The 19052-nt window shown below is 39.9% G+C and overlaps 1 protein-coding gene across 1 annotated transcript in view; it reads left to right on the top strand.

The window, feature by feature from the left end:
- LOC126195260 (dachshund homolog 2) overlaps positions 1-19052 on the top strand; it is a 1077114-nt gene that overhangs the window by 999433 nt on the left and 58629 nt on the right. Inside the window, exon 12 of the mRNA XM_049933786.1 lies at positions 168-386. Coding sequence (XP_049789743.1) covers positions 168-386 — 219 coding nt within the window. The remainder of the gene's footprint in view (positions 1-167; positions 387-19052) is intronic.

Genomic DNA, 19052 nt, shown 5'->3' with positions numbered 1-19052 from the left:
TTGTTCATGTTAATTGCAGTGGTTTATTAAACACAAATTTATGAACTCAATGCACACTCTTTCAAGAGGAATGTCGTAAAAATGTTGAATTTTTAGCGTATCTGCAGCCACATCTTCTCAGCAGCTTGCAGCAGCTTGTACTGATTAGTGTTTCATCTCTCCCACAGAGGGCAGCGGCGCCGGCGCCGGCTCTGGCGGGGAACACCGCGTGCCCGCCGACCAATCGGAGCCCGCCTACCCCCGGCAGCCGCCCGCGCACGTGCCGGAGCCACCTAGCGAGAAGCAGTGGAACTACTCGGGACTGGACCTGATGGGCTCCGGGGCGGCGTTCTGGCAGAACTACTCCGGTCAGTACCAGTACCACAAATACTTGCCGGCGGTGACGGGTACGTCTTCTGCAAGCGACGCCTTCCATACTTTCTAGAAGTCTAATCATATCTATGTAGTGTCGGCTCAGGCCGCGGTACGGTTGAAGGGGACGCCGGGAACTCTCTCATAATAATATCTCATTCAATATGTGAATTAGACGTGACTAAGCTGTCTTATTAAAGAAATTTTGAACCACTGTAATTGAATTTAAAGTTTAATAGTACTGTTAACTCACTGTAGCTCGCAAGAGAAACTGAACATAGAAATAAAAATTTAAAAAATGGTGTATGGGAATTTTGTGTGTTTACTACAATTACTTTGTAATCTAAAAAAGTATAAATATAAATTGTGTAAATTAAGTTTTTGAAAAACTCTAAAGGTCTGTAGAGAAAGGTTGCAACTAACTGAGAATGTAGCAGATTTCAAAACATACTGAAGTGTGGAGTGGTACGAAAATATATTCAGACAAGAATATAGGATCACGCAAGAAAATGACAACAGTAAACTGAACTATCAACATAATTTAAAAGTATCTGGAAGAAAGGTCATAACACGAAAATAATTTTCTACGACGGAAATTACAGGAAATTACACAACTTATTGACAGAGTATTAGTGCCATTATTAGTTATTTATTTATTGCTTACAATTACAGCATATTTATATGGACAGTTGTATTAGGCCACATAAACCAAGTATTTGTTTATAATATGTTTATAGTAATTATTGCTACTTGTTACGTATTAATACAATGGAAAAATTAATAGTACAAAAAAGCTTACTTCCTATCAATATGAAACTGCTGTTGACCTCGTAAACATGTAACTATAAGTACTATTGTTTGCACTACTGCTTGTACGACTACGATCGGTACACTTCTATCATCTGTTCCTTTCTAACGGTCACCGGCGTCTTGCTGAAGTAATATGTCTAAACTGTTGAAGCTTTCTTTGCGCTACTGTATCTGTGCCGAAACTACTCCGGACAAAAGCCATTATCCGCTGGTTTTCTTGAGCACAAGACGTAACGACAACTACATTTCCACCGTACAGATCGATTCAGAATCGAAAAGGCAATGATCTGTCTTGAAGACCATTTCTTTCAATGTAATGACGAGCTCTATGCAGCTAATGTGCCAATTACGACTGATGGAACAATAATCCGTAGTTATCTTAGGTTCAGAAGCGATCAATCGCCAGGAATGAAAGAAAATATAACGCAAGCTGTAAGATTAAAGGGAAACTGCAAGAAGGCTCATTCTTTACTGCCAGTAAGGAGAACCCTAGTAGCTAAACGTCAATAGACAACTGAAGTCATGTTATTATGATTAGTTTCAAATCTGTACTCAGGTATATTGACGCAGAAGAATGTCGTAATCCTGTGGCAACATAGCCGTTTCGGATAACAGGAAGTGTTGAAAACAACTTGTACAGCAACATGAACTTTACACTAGGCCCTTCACAGTTGTGAGTATAAGTACATATCTCAAGACGAACGTAACCGATGTACGTCGATAACAAGTCTTATTTTGTGATATGATACTGGAGACTAAATAATAGAGAAAACGTTTCGGACAGCTGCTGCCCTTCAGAAGGACGATGTAGTACTTCATAAAATTGAACAGAAGTATTCACCAGATTGGGATCCGAAAAATTACTATTTCCCCTTTCTATGACGACAAGACTTGCCGCTTAACGTAGATGTGATACGTGGAATACGATACGTTAAGGAATGAAGGGAAAAGATTAAATGTCAAGATACTGTAGTGCTCAAAATTAATGATAAAAGATTCTTTAGAATTCACGGATCAGTGACAGAAGGCTACACAAGGATACGCGGTGTACGAGCTAGTGAGAACAATGCACAAAAAGTAAGGGAACGCTTCTCCGTTATTTTAATTTCAATCCTCGAGGAAGTCTTTCCTATTTAGTAATACGATAACATATCCCAGAGTGATAACCCTGTTTTCCTTCCCACTTGACGTCTGAAAATATTTGCGCAAAATGATTCAAAGACAATTTAGCGGCTACGCAGAATTCGTAACTGCCATCAGAAATTATATTTAGAGATGCAAAAAGGAAATGTATGAAGTATCTGGGAAGGTTTTTCAGAGATTATTATTAGGGCTGGTCAGAAAACCCAGTCATCTGATACCATATTTGTATACAATCTTTTTCTTTTAGTTTCCAGCCTAAGTAAGGGCTATGTAGTACGGGCATGACACTAGCTCCTATTCTTATTCTGATGTCCAACACAGAGTAGATGAGCGATTTTTCTCTCTCTCGTTTCTGTCACTTTCTCACGATCTGGCTGCCTCAAATAGAGATACGTTATGTCTTATCCGCAGAGGGCAAAATCTGTTGGAGAAGCAGAGACTGGAACATATCCAAGAGATAATGTTGAGTGTTAAGTGTAACTCTGAGAGCAAGAGGTTGGTGTGGAGAGGTAGTCGTTGGGACTGCACAAAACTACACAACAGACTGATGATTCAAAAATTACAGCTTTCTGTTTACTATCAATATTCGTTTTCTAAATGAGTACCTTCTATCTCAACACTCTCTGACACAACCTATTTTCCAGTTTTACTTTCTTTTCCACACACTTGTGCCATTTAAATTTTTTTATATTGCCACATCATTGCCATCTATTTTTTTTTCTTTTACTTTTGTATGTCCTTATTGCATATATTATCTAACGTGGGCGATTTATAGATGTCACTTCGGATGATGTATACAGAGAATGACACCTATAGAAAAACACTGCTACTAATATATTTAAATTTCTTCTTAGTGTCTTTCCCTGACCTGCCGTCGGCAGAGAATATGCCAAATTTAGGTGTTGATTGTTGCTCAGGAAAAGGCTATAGTACGAAACATAATTTTTTTACATTTCTGAGAAGAGACATTTTTTCTTGTCCACTCCCACCGACAATTTTGCCTTGAACTATTGGCGATAGGAGCCAGTTCCTCTCAAGGTCCCTCAACACACGCCCGACATATACAAGTTCCTTTTTCACGATGGTCTTTACAATTTATAATTTTTCCAGTTCGTTTTGGTATTTCCTAGTTTGGAACACATCTACTCCAGAAGTTTCTCAATGCATGTCTATAGGCCCAACTCTCCCAGGCAACTTTTTTTCGTGGTCCGTTCCATTAACGTGAAAACAGTCGTTTTGCTACATCAACCTGTTTTTTATTTGAAGTAAACTCTTTATTTCATTGGCAGAACCTAATTCACCCTGCCCTCCCTCCCCCACATATCATTATCAAGTTACACCACACAGAAAACCTTAAAAACTTCCACTTGTAAGCATTTTATGTGGCTTATATCGACATGTTACCAAACCTCATATTCATATGAGTGGCACAATATCGTACATTCACAGATACCAGGATCTGTATCTAGAAGGAAAAATTGCAATCGGCATTCGTTTCCAGTCCTGGTACGAGCACACACATACAGTACATTACGTTAAAATACGTCTGCATACCTCTACTAATAAAGACACACACATCGCGGCCGACGTATTAATGTCAAAAGACTGTTGATTCCAGTACCAATGATTCTTCTTTCTTAAATAGTCGCCTTGAATTGGCATGAACTTTCTGCTATTGCCAGGAGAAACTAGCATTTGCACTGCAGCATGTTTGGATTCCTCAAAATAAAGAAAGAGAAAGAACGCAATAGGACAATAGAAGGTGCTTTTGGAAGGCGAAATTTTTTATTCTGAAAAGTTGGAACGTACGCCACTGATTGACATATAATCCTGCATTGTGTGTGTGGGGAGGGGGGAGGGAGAGGGGGGAGAGTGTAGGGTTTATGGCAGTCGTAGATGGGCGCAGACCTATCCGACCTGCAACATCAAACGCGGGTAAATGTCGCTGTCACCTTACATACGGGGATTAGGCAACTCTTGCGTCGTCCTAAAGTCGTCTTAGTTTCCGTGGTTACCTATGTCTCTGCTGTCATTCTTTCGGTGTTTCAGGATTCCAATCGGTAGTCATCATGTCTCATTCTGTCGACTTGTTGTTTCCGCCTGTCTATATATTCATTTTGTTTCCTCATTAACAGCATATACAATAAGCTCACTACGGATGTTGTAATTAGATCTCTTCTTGTGGAGCCATTCACTCTGCTGAAGAATCTAAATTCCTACTGTTTCTGTTTTACTGTCATCTTTCTCTTATTTATCCAATTTTCGATTCCATATAATGGAATCGTCATTTATAAAATTTTATTTTTGTATCGTCTGAAGATGTCTGTAGTTTTAAAGTAAAACTTACCGTTGTCGTACGCTTAAACCAACAAAATATTTTTCTCAATATTGTAATACTAGTTCCCGTATTTCACTCTCGATTCCATGCAGTAGTAATGATATCGTAGCATTGTAATGTTTAAAAAAAATTGAAAAATTGCGACAGTAAACTATTATTACAATTTTCTCCTACCTATTCGTTATACGATGGGTTTCATATAATGGCCTATCCACCTTGCAGAAATACGGGTTCTATCAATATGACTGTTTAGGAAAGTATGCCTTTTCACTTTCATAGCATCACTAACTCTGATTTACTTACCTCGCGTCTCCTAAAGTTCTCTCATAGTTCTCGTTCCGATTGGCTTCTTCTCCATGTAGGCGCAGCATTCGACGTGGAAACAACAAACTGTGCTAAATTGAAGTGGCAGTATGGGAGAAAATGCAATCCTGCGAAATAAAGTTAATGAAACATACGATGCCACGTATTTTTACTCATTAACAGTTAGTGGTAATCAAGAAGCTGAAGCGAAAGCCTGATTATTGTTCATACATTAAATCAGATTCCACGGAAGCTGACTATGTTCTATGTTGTGACCACCGTAACAAGACACAGTCTATTGATTTACAGTATTGCAAGATATTCAGAATTACACACGACCGTTCACCAAGGCACTGTGCAACACGACAAGTGATTTTCCGTAACTCGTTACGCTATTCCGTCCAAAGCGCGTGTTGCATTCTGTCCTATGTGACATAAAACTGCCGGCCTTTGTAGCCGAGCGGTTCTAGGCGCTACAGTCTGGAACCGCGCGACCGCTACTGTCGCAGGTTCGAATCCTGCCTCGGGCACGGATGTGTGTGATGTACTTCGGTTAGATAGGTTTAAGTAGTTCAAAGTTATAGGGGACTGATGACCTCATATGTTAAGTCCCATAGTGCTCAGAGCTATTTGAACCATTTTGACATACAGCTTCTAATGAATTGTTACACACAAATGTTTTCAGAGGCACTCTTAACTGCGACGAATAATTATCCGCATCGCATTTCACTTGGCCGTTCCTACGCGAGTTGTCTCGCTCGTACCCGGCTGTGTTTTCCGTTTACTGAAAGCTACATCGCTTTTATAGATATTTGTGTTGTGTCTATGTCATACAGCATAGACACAATGAGGTAGCTAGGTGCACGCTAAACTAACGCAGACGGGCTTGAAGTACTGGAACAGGAGACTTATTAATGCACTAAAGAAAAGTACGTAGTTTTATAATACTTAACTTTATTCTCTTGCTGGAATACATCTCTCTTGAATATTAGTACGCTATAAGCACTGATACAAATGGCGCCTTGCTAGGTCGTAGCTATGGACTAAGCTGAAGGCTATTCTATCTGTCTCTCGGCAAATGAGAGGAAGACTTGGTACGTCTGGTCGCAAGCTATGTCGTCCGTACAACTGGGGCGAGGTCTAGTCCGTGTCTTGTGACCTGCCATGTGGTGGCGCTAGGTTTGCGATTACACAGTGGCGACACGCGGGTCCGACATGTACTACAGGACCGAGGCCGATTTAAGTTACCACCTAGCAAGTGTGGTGTCTAGCGGTGACACCACAATTTGTCGTCCGGTTAAATGAATAAATTATTTTATCAATTGCGGAAGTCTCTGAGGCGACAATCATGACGCATTTTGCATGGGAAGTCATTTGATTAAAATCATTCCTAAGGGACCAAACTGCTGAGGTTATCGGTCCCTAGACATACACACTACTTCAACTAACCCTTGCTAATAACAATACACACACCAATGCCTTTTTATTCCAGTCTGATTACAAATGAATTCTTTAGAAGATGACCGATTGCAGTCTGTAATGACCATCTTCATATCTAAAATGTATAAATATATACATCTAGTGAGCAGTGTGTCTTTTAACATAAAACAGCAATTTTTTTTAATTCCGATTTTGGCCGTCTAGGGACCGCGTTAAACAACTATTTTTCAATGTACATTTACGCTCCTCCTCTTTTCTCTTCTGCCAATATGTCTTCATCCTCTCTCTGTGCTGCTCCCTTCGGTCTTCTGTCCACACTGTTCCTCCAGTTCTTCTCTTCTTCACTTCAAATCCTTCAAAATGTTGAATTTTGTCTCTCATTAAGTCTCTGTTGGTTATATCATCTTCTCCTATACCCATCTCCTCCAAGTCTGCTTTGACTTCTTTGAACCAGGTAATTTGGGTTCTGGGGTTCTTGTCAAAAAACATGAATATTTTCTTTGTCAGCCTTTCATCATTCATTCTTTTCAAATGGGCGTAAAAGCTTACTCTTCTCTTCCTCATAGTATCTCCCACTTTCTCAATTTTGTCATACACTTCTCTATTACTTCTAAGCTTCCAAGTCCCATTCTCAAACCTCGGCCCAAGTACTCTTCTAATGATTTTTCGCTCCTTTTTTGCTATAGCTTCCATTTCCTTGTTAGTGTTCATTGCTAAACATTCAGATGCATACAGACACTCTGGCTTAATCACAGTGTTGTAGTGCCTAATTTTTCGTTAATTGATACTGACTTCTTGTTGTACACATTCTTTGTTAGCTGGAATGCCATTTCCATTTTTCTTGTTCTTGTTTTATTTCCTTCTTTATCTGAAGCATTGGGCTGGATGATTTCCCCTAAATATTTGAAATTAGAAACCTTCTTTATCTGGCCATACTTTGTAATCATATTGTTCGGTGCCTCTTTTACATTGGTTAGGTACTCTGTCTTTTCAAAGGAGATTTTCAGTCCTGCTTTTTCTGCTGTTTCATTCAGAATATTGATCTGTTTGACTGCTTCTTCCAAACTTCCTGCCAGAATCGCTAAGTCATCAGCAAAAGCGAGGCAATCTACTTCTAATCCTTCCTTTATTCTTCCTAATCTGATTTTTTGTATTCCTTCTTCAGTCGTTTTCTTCCTCCACTCTCTAATAACTTTTTCTAACACACAGTTGAATAGGGTAGGTGACAACCCATCTCCTTGTCTTAATCCTGTTCTGATTTTGGATGGTCTGGATACCTCACCACGGAACTTTACTTTTGCATAGGTATCCGTAAGTGTTTCTTTGACGATTGCGACTGTTTTCTTGTCTGCTCCAAATTCCCTAAGGATGTTAACCAAGGTTGTTCTGTCAACGGAGTCGTACGCCTTCTTGAAGTCAAACAAACGTGATAAAGATGTCTTTTCTTCTTAATCGTCTGTATTCAATAATTAACTTCAAGTTTAAAATTTGCTCCACACAAGATCTTCCCTTCCTAAAGCCTGCTTGGTATTCACCAATATACTGTCATACACCAGGGCAATGTACAGATAAAATATGGAATAACGTACCTTTTTTACACCGTGTTCTAAACTGATACGGCCATAAAGGCATCGTCAAAACATATAAATATAATCAGCATAGCATCGTCACATAGATTTAAAATATGGTGTAGTACAGGCCACATCGTCCACATAGTGATTATTGCCAACTAGCTACTGAGGTACAGTAGAATCCAGAAACGTGTTTGCCTACACCCTCCCTAGATGTCGCTACTGTGGGCTTTCTTGTATGTAGTCATCATTTACGCAAAAACATAATCTGATAAAAGCACATTAGATAAAATGCATGTAGCAGACTTATTAAAATTGATGACTATCATAGAAAGCAATTGTGATACATTAAAAGATGAATGCAGTTACCCATGTAAAATTATTAAAAGAAAACATATGATGAGTATAGGTGAGCCCCTTTTTTTATGATGAACACACCCATGCCCGAGGGAGGACTCGACCCTCTGGCGGGAGGGGCCGCACAATCCGTGACATGGCGCCTCAAACCGTGCGGCCACTCGGCGCGGCGGACGCTGGACTGGTTGCATTGATCTACAGTACCACTTCGTCGATAAATGAGAGCATCTTTCATATAAAAACTACAGTGTTTCTCCGACAGACTGAGAATGTTTCCATGTCCGTCTCACGTACTTGGTAAGCTAGCGGCTGCGGTAATACGTAAAACCCGGGCAAGTCCCCTTGTGCTGGAGGGAACACCGCGTATCCCACGTCGCTTTCTTAATTTGCTCGGAACGGACTGTGGGGACTGCTAGGGACCGCAAGGCACGGGCAGTAATGGGGAGAGGGGGGGGGGGGGGCGGTCCAGACTGCCGCTGATTCCATTATAAAAGGTTTCGCGCTTTTAATAGAATCTCCGCCGATAGGCTCGCAGTGCGCCGCGGATGAGCGCTTTTTGTAAGCCGGCCAGCGTCCGACCCCGCACGCCGCGCGCGCGCCTAATTGAGCACATGTAGAATTTTAGGGCTCCGGTGCGGACTTGCATCTTCTCCCTGTTCTGGAGAAAATTAACGCGGAATAAAAAGGGTCGGCCAGCAGCGGAGCAGGGTGAGAGAACGGCGGTGGAGGTGGTGGGGCAGAGGGGGGAAAAGGGGGAGGGGGTATTTTCATCATCGCTGGCCGCAGTACGGAGTCTGGCTAGCAGCAGAAGAGGGTGCCAGGGATTACCGCGTCCGCGTCTAATGGGGTCACATGCGCGGGACCGCGCCTGCCAGCCTAGGCGTAACCTCGTGCTCGCAGAAGACTGCAATAGACCCGGCGAAGTACCTTGCACCGTTGTAAGAATTATGTACTTTGGACCTATTGCCCAAATTATGAGAACGTTAGAACGTTGTTACAAATGTCAACCTGCCGGCCGCGGTGGCCAAGCGGTTCTAAGCGCTTCAGTCCGGAACCGCGCGACCACTACGGTCGCAGGTTCGAATCCTGCCTCGGGCATGGATGTGTGTGCTTTGTCCTTAGGTTAGTTAGGTTTAAGTAGTTCTAAGTTCTAGGAGACTGATGACCTCAGATGTTAAGTCCCATAGTGCTCAGAGCCATTTGAACAAATGTCAACCAGGAAAGGAACCAAAATCGATAAACAATAAATTACATTTATTTTTCTTAAAAAAAAAAAAAAAAGAAAAACGTATTCACTCGTAGAATCACATATCGCCAAAAATGGATATAGGAGCCCAAACGGTCATGAATAGTCAGCCACGAATATCAATACTTGAAATGCGTAATTCTAGGTAGTAGCACAATGCTTTAAGTCCTTGTCTTAAATAAGAAAAAAAGTGTCATTGAACCCAGCTGACATTTAGTATGACCTTGTGAAACTTTTAAAACATAACACACGTGACATTGCATGCAGCTGACAGTATCGCACACACAAACCTAATACCATAAGCCAACTGACTAAAAATCCTCCTCCCCCTTTTTTCATCGTAATTTGATCTCCGTACATCATTTTTAAGTATCCTGTTTTTACAAGTATGCACGTACTGCTCAGTGCGGTTTCACACATTTTCCTATCATTCTCTGTTCCAGCAGTTTACGATATAATTAGCTTTCCTCTCCTCAGAATGCTACTTAGATCCGATTTTAATTTGTTTACTCAACGTGCTTTATCATTAGCGCCTACTTTCCCTTGAAAGCTACTTCAAATGGTTCAAATGACTCTGAGCACTTTGCGACTTAACTTCTGAGGTCATCAGTCGCCTAGAACTTAGAACTACTTAAATCTAACTAACCTATGGACATCACACACATCCATGCCCGAGGCAGGATTCGAACCTGCGACCGTAGCGGTCGCTCGATTCCACACTGTAGCGCCTAGAACCGCACGGCCACTCCGGCCGGCGCAAGCTACTTCACTGACTATAACTAACACCCCTTCATCCCCCCCCCCCCCCTCCGCGTTTGTTGCTTGTATTTGAATTTCTCACATTCCACCTTCATGTTAGTTACGTAGATGTCGATATGGCTCTACATATTTATGCTTGTTTTACATCATGTTAACGAGTTTTACAAAGTGTATTATTGGCTTCATCTACTGTTGTTACTTGGCGCTGTCCTGTAATTATCTACAAGTTCTACTCGTCCTGCTCTGTGTCACACATATTCAAATAATTAGCACTGTTTAACTGAGCCTGCTTGCTCTTCAGATGCCGTATGACTTAAACGCCTCCCTCTACGTGTGCTCTCCCCAGCTTTTTTCCTGCTTTCATTAGTTTTATTCTGTTTTAATTTCAACTATTAACTATTTTATTTGCTGAATCAGGCATTGGCTGCTCAGTGCGGCTAAACGCGCGCTCGTTCGCGGATAAGCGCCACCTACCACAGTTTAACTACTGCCAGTGCCTGCACATCTCAGTGAGTTGGCTCATGTCACTAGCCACATATGTGCCACACTAAATGTCAGGTGGATCCAACGTCACGTGTGTTATATTTTAAAAGTATTACGACGAAGCCATACCAAATATCAGCTGGATCCGATGACATTTGCGTTTTATTTTGAAAGTTCTACGACAAAACCTACAGCATTGGCCTTCTACTTGAAATTATACATTTTAACTGTTGATATTTGTGGTTGGCAGTGCACATTGTACTAGACAAGAGCCTGGAGGCTGCAACATCCATTTTTGTCAATAAGTGGTTCTACGAATGACTAAGCTCCTTTCTTTGCAATATATTGTTTGTCGATTTTGGTTATTTTCTGGTTGACATTTGTAAATATGTTCTAATAATTTGTCTATTGCGTCCATTCCTATCTAAAGAATACAGATTTGTATTTGTCGAAACCATGGTAAAGAGATAATAAACATTTAATTCTGCAATTGGTTGGTCGTTATTTTCCATCCTATCAAGTTTCTGGCTTTTCCTCTTTCTCTTTTTTTTAAACAGATGTTAGGCAACATAATGGTTTATCTCCACTTGCTTTGAACTGCATCATGGAGAAGACTTTAAGAATTTTAAGAATTTGGAATAAATAACTGAAAGAATTCAAAATACCGCCCTTTGTGGCAGGGAGAAAGGTAAAAGATGCTGCAATAAATTGCCTAGCACTTGCGGATGATTTTGCCATACTTTCCGAAAGACTGGTAGATGCAGTAGTGCAAGTTAATCTTCTGGAACAAACTGCCAGCATGACAAGCTTAAGGGTCTCTGCAGAGGAAACAAAATTTATGGTGAATACAAAAAGCACTAAGAATGTTTATTGGAAAATAGGAACGGTAAAAAAAGAAAATGTTTGGAAGAGACTACTAAAGAAAACGGTTTCGAAAACTCTGCTTTACGGGAGTGGATACATATAATGAAAAAAAGGAATGATACAACGAAGAATACATACAAAACAAGTGCTCGTCAGAAAAACTTATAACATTACAACACAATTGAAACCAAATCGCCTGTATGCTAATGAATTTCTACCGTTAAATAATAATAATATAATCTGACCGTAGGTTGTGTTCCAAACAATGAACAACATAGAGACAGAAGTGATGACACTTTCTGCAGGACATGACCATCATTTTGCAGGACACTGCTCAAGCACGTACAGTGCAAGGTGTTACTGATTTGTCTGACTGATGGGGCTGCTAAGTGCTATATCACATACTGCACTCCCCTGACTTAAGCCCTCGTAATATCTTAGGGAAAAGGAATTAACAACCAAATGGATTCACGATGTTAGGAAAGACTTGGAAGGGAATAAACTAGGAGACGAAGTAGTGTTGCAAAGAGAGATGTTTAGGTAAAATGTTTTAAAACTGGAAGGATTCGAAGGTAAGACGGAGCAGCCATCTGGTAAAAAGTGATATGAAGAGGGAAGAAAGAAACATAATGAAACAAGGGAGGAATACTGGAAGGAAAGGAAAGAACAACAGACGATTAAAAATTGAAATTGGAATGCGGTCCCAAGAAGGTCACTAGAAGACGAAGAAAATCAAGGGCTTAGTCAAGGCTGCAGACTGTCACCAGTATTTTTTACATTGCTGATACGGTTAAAGCATGGAAAACAGAATTACCTGCTGGGATTCAGCTAAGTCAGCAGTAGGCTCTCAGCGAAAGCTCTCTTATTCGCAGATGACAAAGCGGTTTCAGCACCCCCAGAAGATCATCGTCATCTTTAAGATTTACGCCTGTCGGGTTGTTCTTTATTGAAGCGAAATCGGTCACCCAACTGGTCAGGAATGTTCGTACATTCCTCCGTCCTATTCATAGAGCAGCTACATCTGTGGAGTGAGCATTGCGTACTGCCCATGTTGCCAACATCAAACGGGAAAATGTCTTATGACGTTTGGCATAACGCTATTACTCACATTTTACTCAAAGACAGAAACTCCATTATTATAAAAATTTGGCCAGATTTTATTAATTAGTAGCAGCAGTAGTGATTAAGTGTAGCTACTACGGAAGGAGGAACAGCTGCTCTTCATATACGTACCACGAAGTCATATCACCTTGGAAGCAATCTATCGTACTTTGGCGACAGAAATTCTGTTCTGCGTATCTGATTGCTCAGTCTATAATTATCCCCACTCTGTGGAAGTATTGGCTTATGTTTTGGCAAAATCTTTGGAATTCTGTTATTACGGCATTCGTTGTATGTGCTATACCCATTCAAATTTATTGTTCCGTATTCTAATCCCGATAGGACCACGGTTTTTTTCGGTCCACCTTTAACGTAGCCTTCACCTCTCCGCGATGTGAGGATACGCCAGGAAGGACAAGTCGTTCGGATTCCGCGTTAAATTACAGGTCCTCATTTCCCAGTAGCATTACTGGTGTAGGAGGTTAGGGACACGCAAGTTGCCGAAGTGGCGTCCAATTGAAAAACTAGGATCAGGCCGCTGATCCACACGAAATTATTATTGATCATTTATTTTGAAAATATGCAGTTCCTTTCGTGTATAATTACTTAATTTTTTACCCACTAGTTTGTAGGCTACCAAGCACCTTGGAAAAATTAAAAAGCCCTCATCTCAGAACCTTCTATTTTCCTCTCGTGTAATCTGTTAATTGTACAGTTCTCATTGTCACCTTGTAGAACGTTATGTGTGTTGATTTCTGAGTTTCCCCCTTAATGTCCCGTTAATTGTACAGCACGCTCTTCAAAAGTTGCTTATTTTCTTGATAATCTATATTATCTTGCAGTGAGATAAATTATACTCTAAGTAATTCAAAATGCCTACTTTTGCTGTGACATCGTTTATACCTATTTTAGACGTCGAATGTTGTTTCCCATGGCAGCCTATCACCATGCATTTTGTTACTGATATCTTCAGTTTAAAATGTTTTCCAATTTAGCCGTTGGTAATATCAAGTCGTCTTCTCAACCTAAATAACCTCCTTTGCGGATAAAAAGGTGTAAGAAAACACATATTCCACTTTTAAAATAATTTATCAAGGTATTTTGCCACTCCAGTGTGGCTGCTTCTACTACGGACACCGGTACTTAAAGCTGATGACGCAGGGTATTTATGTTTCACATCCTGATTTATGACGTATTTTCCTTGCAGGTAGTTTGTCACATCTCGACTTTTATCTCAAAGATGACCTGTGTAAATCCGATCACTGACTAAACGAACTTTCTGAAAGATATAACAGCAAGATCTCGCCGACAAAATCTGAGATCACATTTCGAAGGAAAGACGCCAATAGATAAAAAATCTGGATTGAGAACGAACTATTAGGACACGTAATACACTTCATATGGCTTATACTTCATCTGCCGTGGGTGTAATGTCACATACACGTCCCCGAGACTCTGAAGAAAAGGTTCAACCTTCCTCTTATATGGGTCGCACAATACGCAGCTATCCTGGGAAGAGACAACAGAAGAGAAAAACAAATAAAATTCTGTAAAACTAAAGATCTTCCATGGGAGCGAGACACGGGTACTAAAACGCAGAGATGAACCCCAAAGCCAACCAGTAGATTCCTTTGTGCAGTCGGAAGCTGCTTTAAAGAGATCCCATAAGAAATGGGTATATCAGAATACAGCTAGACACCTATCCTGTAGCAATCAAAATTAATGAATATGAAAACCTACGATGAAAATGGACGAAAATTGAGTGCATAAATTAGCTATACGTTGTGACTTTCACGTTGACGTTGTGTGGAAAGTCCTCAAATTGGGACGGTCAGACCTATGAACAAGAAGAAAAAGAATGATGGTGACAATGTTTCTTTATTGCTACTCTGTTCTTTCAGGCGACCAAGCAAATTATGAGACCGGAGAAACAACAATGTGTTTTCATTCGGCTGTAAATCTGTGTCATCCTAAGAACAGATAATCAGCATTGTTTCACTTTTTGCTTTATTATTTCGGTAAAAAAGGATTCCTTTGTACGTATACATGTTACACCACTCTGTACACGGGAAACATTCCAGAGCTTATATAAAACAGAAAATATCATAACTACAATACTACGTCATACGCACAACGTAGAGGTCACATGCCCGAAATAGTTTTTTAGCTATGGATTGAGGAAATAAAAATTGAGTTCTGTTCCAGATCACAGAATGTTCGAATAAAATAAAAATACATGTCACGCACACTGGAAATGTAATTTTATGTGTCTGTGATGTGACGTGGACTGTAAATTATTTTTGTACGTTTGTTATAGACATTCGTAATTTTGACTGTTACCTTTACGTATTATTTAATTAGTTTCAATTTTTATTTTGAATATAAAAGCCTCACGGAACAAAGAACGTAGGTGACGTTTCATATCTGAGTAGCATTACACAAAAAAAAGAGTTGTATTTTAGCAGGCTGTGGAATCTTTTGCCCTATATTTTCCATGTAATATAGTCTTCAGCGGCACACATTTATGTTACAAATCATTCTTTTTTCTCGGGAATCATTTTAGGTTTGCTCTAGACCTTCGATGATAAACATAAAAAATCTGAATTATTCTACTGAATTTTTTAAAGTACCATAGTACATTACTCTTATACTTCTCATATCATATGTAACTAACTCCTTCTTCCTCTTCGTAAATCTCAACTCAGTTTTTTTTATAAATACGGCGCTCCTATTTACTTACGTCCAAAATATTTGTGAGTGATTTTCCTTTCTCCTCCGTCTCATGAGTTCCTCTTACTCAGACCGTATTAAAATACGCTCCAGTTGGATTACTCCGTGATAGTATCTTCATAGTGTTAGTCTCTAGCAGGAATTATTGTCGTGGCATACATTCCAGCAGCTAAGACGTTGGCTTCTCCATATTCCTCACTGTAAATCACTAGCCTCCTACTGAAAAGAAAGAAAGAATAATGATTAATAATGCTCAGTGATTTCTTTAAGGTACGGTGTATATAGATTCCAGAATGATTGTAAATTAAATAAATTAACTTAAAGTTGTGGACATAGAGATCCGCTACAAGGGGACAAAGAAACTTTTCTTCCGCAAAAATGTGTATTCTAGGCATAATACAGTGCTTCCGTAGGCATGCAATATTTGTATCGAATTTATGTAGCTTTACTTTTCTCCAAAGATACAAATAATACTTTGTGAAACCCGAAAAAATATTCTATAACATGTTAACTGCGTCATTTCATCGGCCTGAAAAATTATTTCACACTCTCCATCACTTGTTTTAGTGTACAGATATCTACATGTAGAGTAAAAACAATGAGATTACTGCACTGTATTTACTGCAAAGCATCATGCGTTTGAGTGGCACATTCAATCTCTCAAGTCTCTAAAACTTTATCGGAACCATATCTTGGCCTGGTAATAACTTCTAAAAGTCAAAAATACTAATTATAATTGTTACATATTATCACAGTAATTTTTTCGTAGCTATTAAAGAATGATAGGTAGCCATTAGGATAGTAGCAAAATTTATAGAATCATTCCTCTCGCAATTTTTAGTTCAGCCATCCGATATGGCGTAGTGGCAAGGAACAGACCTAACTTTTGTCTTAGCAACGAAGTCAGGCCCTCCATTTAGGACTAAACAACTTACGAAGTGAATAAAAGTGCGTTGCGGTAATTAAGAGATGAGTTTAATGTATCGTTGTGGCTCAGCAATCTTCAAGCAGCTGTTGTAAGAGCGAAATATTTTTAGTCGAAGTTAATACACCAGTAATCAGTTATTCAGCTCAGCAAAACCAGTAGCTAAAGGTATAGTAGGTATATATTCTTTATTTAAACTGCTTAAGAAGACATAGAGGTCTATGAGCCAATAGAAGTGTCTGAACTGTGACACACATTCTACGAAGTAACACGGCGATGGATCCTTTGAGTTATCTCGACAAATCTGCGTCGCTCACTGCTGGTTCGGTTTCTACGTAGAGGTAACGAAAACTATAACGAGGAAACATAGTAAACTTCTAGTAAATAGCTCGTTAGTGTGTACGAATGTAATAGCACGATATCGTCTGTATCACTAGATGGAATCTTCGCGGATGCGCGTTAAACTAAATAATGATTTATAAGATACACGTAACACTGAGCATGTAAAAAAGAAAGGAACCGTACGAAAGCAAACGGCGAATCAGTGACATAATATACTCCACAACACGCTGTGTGTTGGTACCGAAGTTCTTGTTGTATTAGTTTTTTTAATTTGTTTCAGTCTTATTTTGTGTCTCGGGCAAATCTGTAGGAAGTATATGGTTACAAGAAATGTGTTGAAGTATTCGCATAGCATGGTTTCGCCACCGTACGTCCTTTGCCAGAATTTAGTAAAATGTCCGACTCTCTTACAGGTACACGTTGGAATGATAACTTAAGACGTTGGAAGGAGAAAAGGCAGAATCCTTTGAAATGTTACACTATACACAACGGCCACTAAAAATCCAGCCACTGATGAAAGCACGAACGGAAAAAATAACTGACAGATAGGGATCGGGAAAATGTTCACGGAAAGCCTAAGTGGAAAATATAACACTGCAAGTCATTATCTTGCAGCTGCATAGTTCTTTCCTTACAAGGAAGAAAATTTTGGAAGAGAACGAAGTCCAGATAAAACGCCACAACTTGTTGAACAATGAGTTGGAAGCAGATATAGTTCCAATAGATGAGGAAGAAGAAGGTGCGATAGAAAAGAAATCGACATAACGTTACACCATTTTGGACCTTTCGTTCCACGTTTAAATTTTTGTTCACTATACACTGAATTCCTACAATGACAAATTTTTAAATCGGAAAAATGACTTTTTCAGTAATTAAAGTTTGAGTATTAAACCTCAATAATTGTCAAACGTGCTGAAAACTTGTTGTCGAATATGAGTCTTCATTCATCATGAGTAAGTACAAAAAATGCTGAATCAATCTTTGTCATCAGCAAGGAATCTTTCAGTCTCTATAGAAACACTAAACTCTTACCGCCGATTATGAGTTCAAACGCTTAAGAGCGCAACAGCTTTTTTTTTTTTTTTTTTTTATCATCATGATGGTTTCGGTGTACAACGGGTCTCCTTACAACAATTCCACGAGCTTCTCAGTATTCACCTTACCATAGCGCTCGAAGTTCAAAACGGCCAGTGAGGAAATGTATTTTCGGATTTGGCTCTAGTAACTGTGAAAATAAGACCTAAAACTAAACAATAGCTCTTTTCTGTGTCGTGGGTCACATTCCGATATTTTTTTATGTCCGCTGTAAAGTTGTCTGTCGGTGACAATTATAAACGTGTGTGTGTGTGTGTGTGTGTGTGTGTGTGTGTGTGTGTGGTCGCTATGGGACACTCACTACGTCCGGAACAATGGGACAGCAGACATATAGCCAACTATGAATAAAACAACAACATAAATGATGAGAGTCCTTATTATAATAATTGCGAGTGGGTCACATTCCATGTTAGTTGAGTAACATTGTAGGGAGAAAGGTGTCAAAGAGTGTCAGCCACTCATTTTCACCGCCGACGTCTTCCTTAAAACTGTTTATCCCGTCACTCAAGTCTATATGCCGGTTTCGCAGGCGTTTCGCTTCCTGCATTTCTGGTGCAATAGTTTTGAAAGTTCTCACATTCTCATCGGGCAATAAATCTTGTTTCCAGACAAATAAAAATTTTCAGTGCAGCAAATTTCCGTTCTGCACTCTAGTATGCGGTGTTTCTTTGCCTTGCAATAACCTAAAATATGACGTATCTAGAAACATGACAAGTTCTGTGTGCACAGGTGCTCGTAACGAATAACGAAGTTTCAGAAGGCGGGTGGAGGTGGAACATGGGAGAGAGCAACTATTATGATCACTAAGTGGAGAACGAGGGAACTCTCAAAAAGAAACTTCGGCGACGGAGTGTAAGGAATGTGTCCTTAATCTTTCATTTATTACTACATAAATATTTACTACCACTTACACATTTTTTAGGCCGTTGGGATGTATCTTGAAGCCCAAGTGTACGAAAGACCTGCAACCTGTTCTCTTAATAGTATCCGATTTTGTGTGACAATGAATTCCTTGTGGACACCTGTAATTTTGTCATCACTTACGGGGCGCGGAAAATTACATTCGCCAGAATTTGAGTAGACCGTGGCCGATGTTTGGGTGTCGCCGGAAGGCGGAATGCCTCAGAATGAGTTTGATTGGCAGGTGTTTCAGATTAACGCCCTCGAGTGGTGTCCATCTGGCTCATTAACGAT

The sequence above is a fragment of the Schistocerca nitens genome, chromosome 7, assembly GCF_023898315.1.
Source record: "Schistocerca nitens isolate TAMUIC-IGC-003100 chromosome 7, iqSchNite1.1, whole genome shotgun sequence".
Classification (NCBI taxonomy): Eukaryota; Metazoa; Arthropoda; class Insecta; order Orthoptera; family Acrididae; genus Schistocerca; species Schistocerca nitens.
This window is presented reverse-complemented; position numbering and strand designations above follow the sequence as displayed.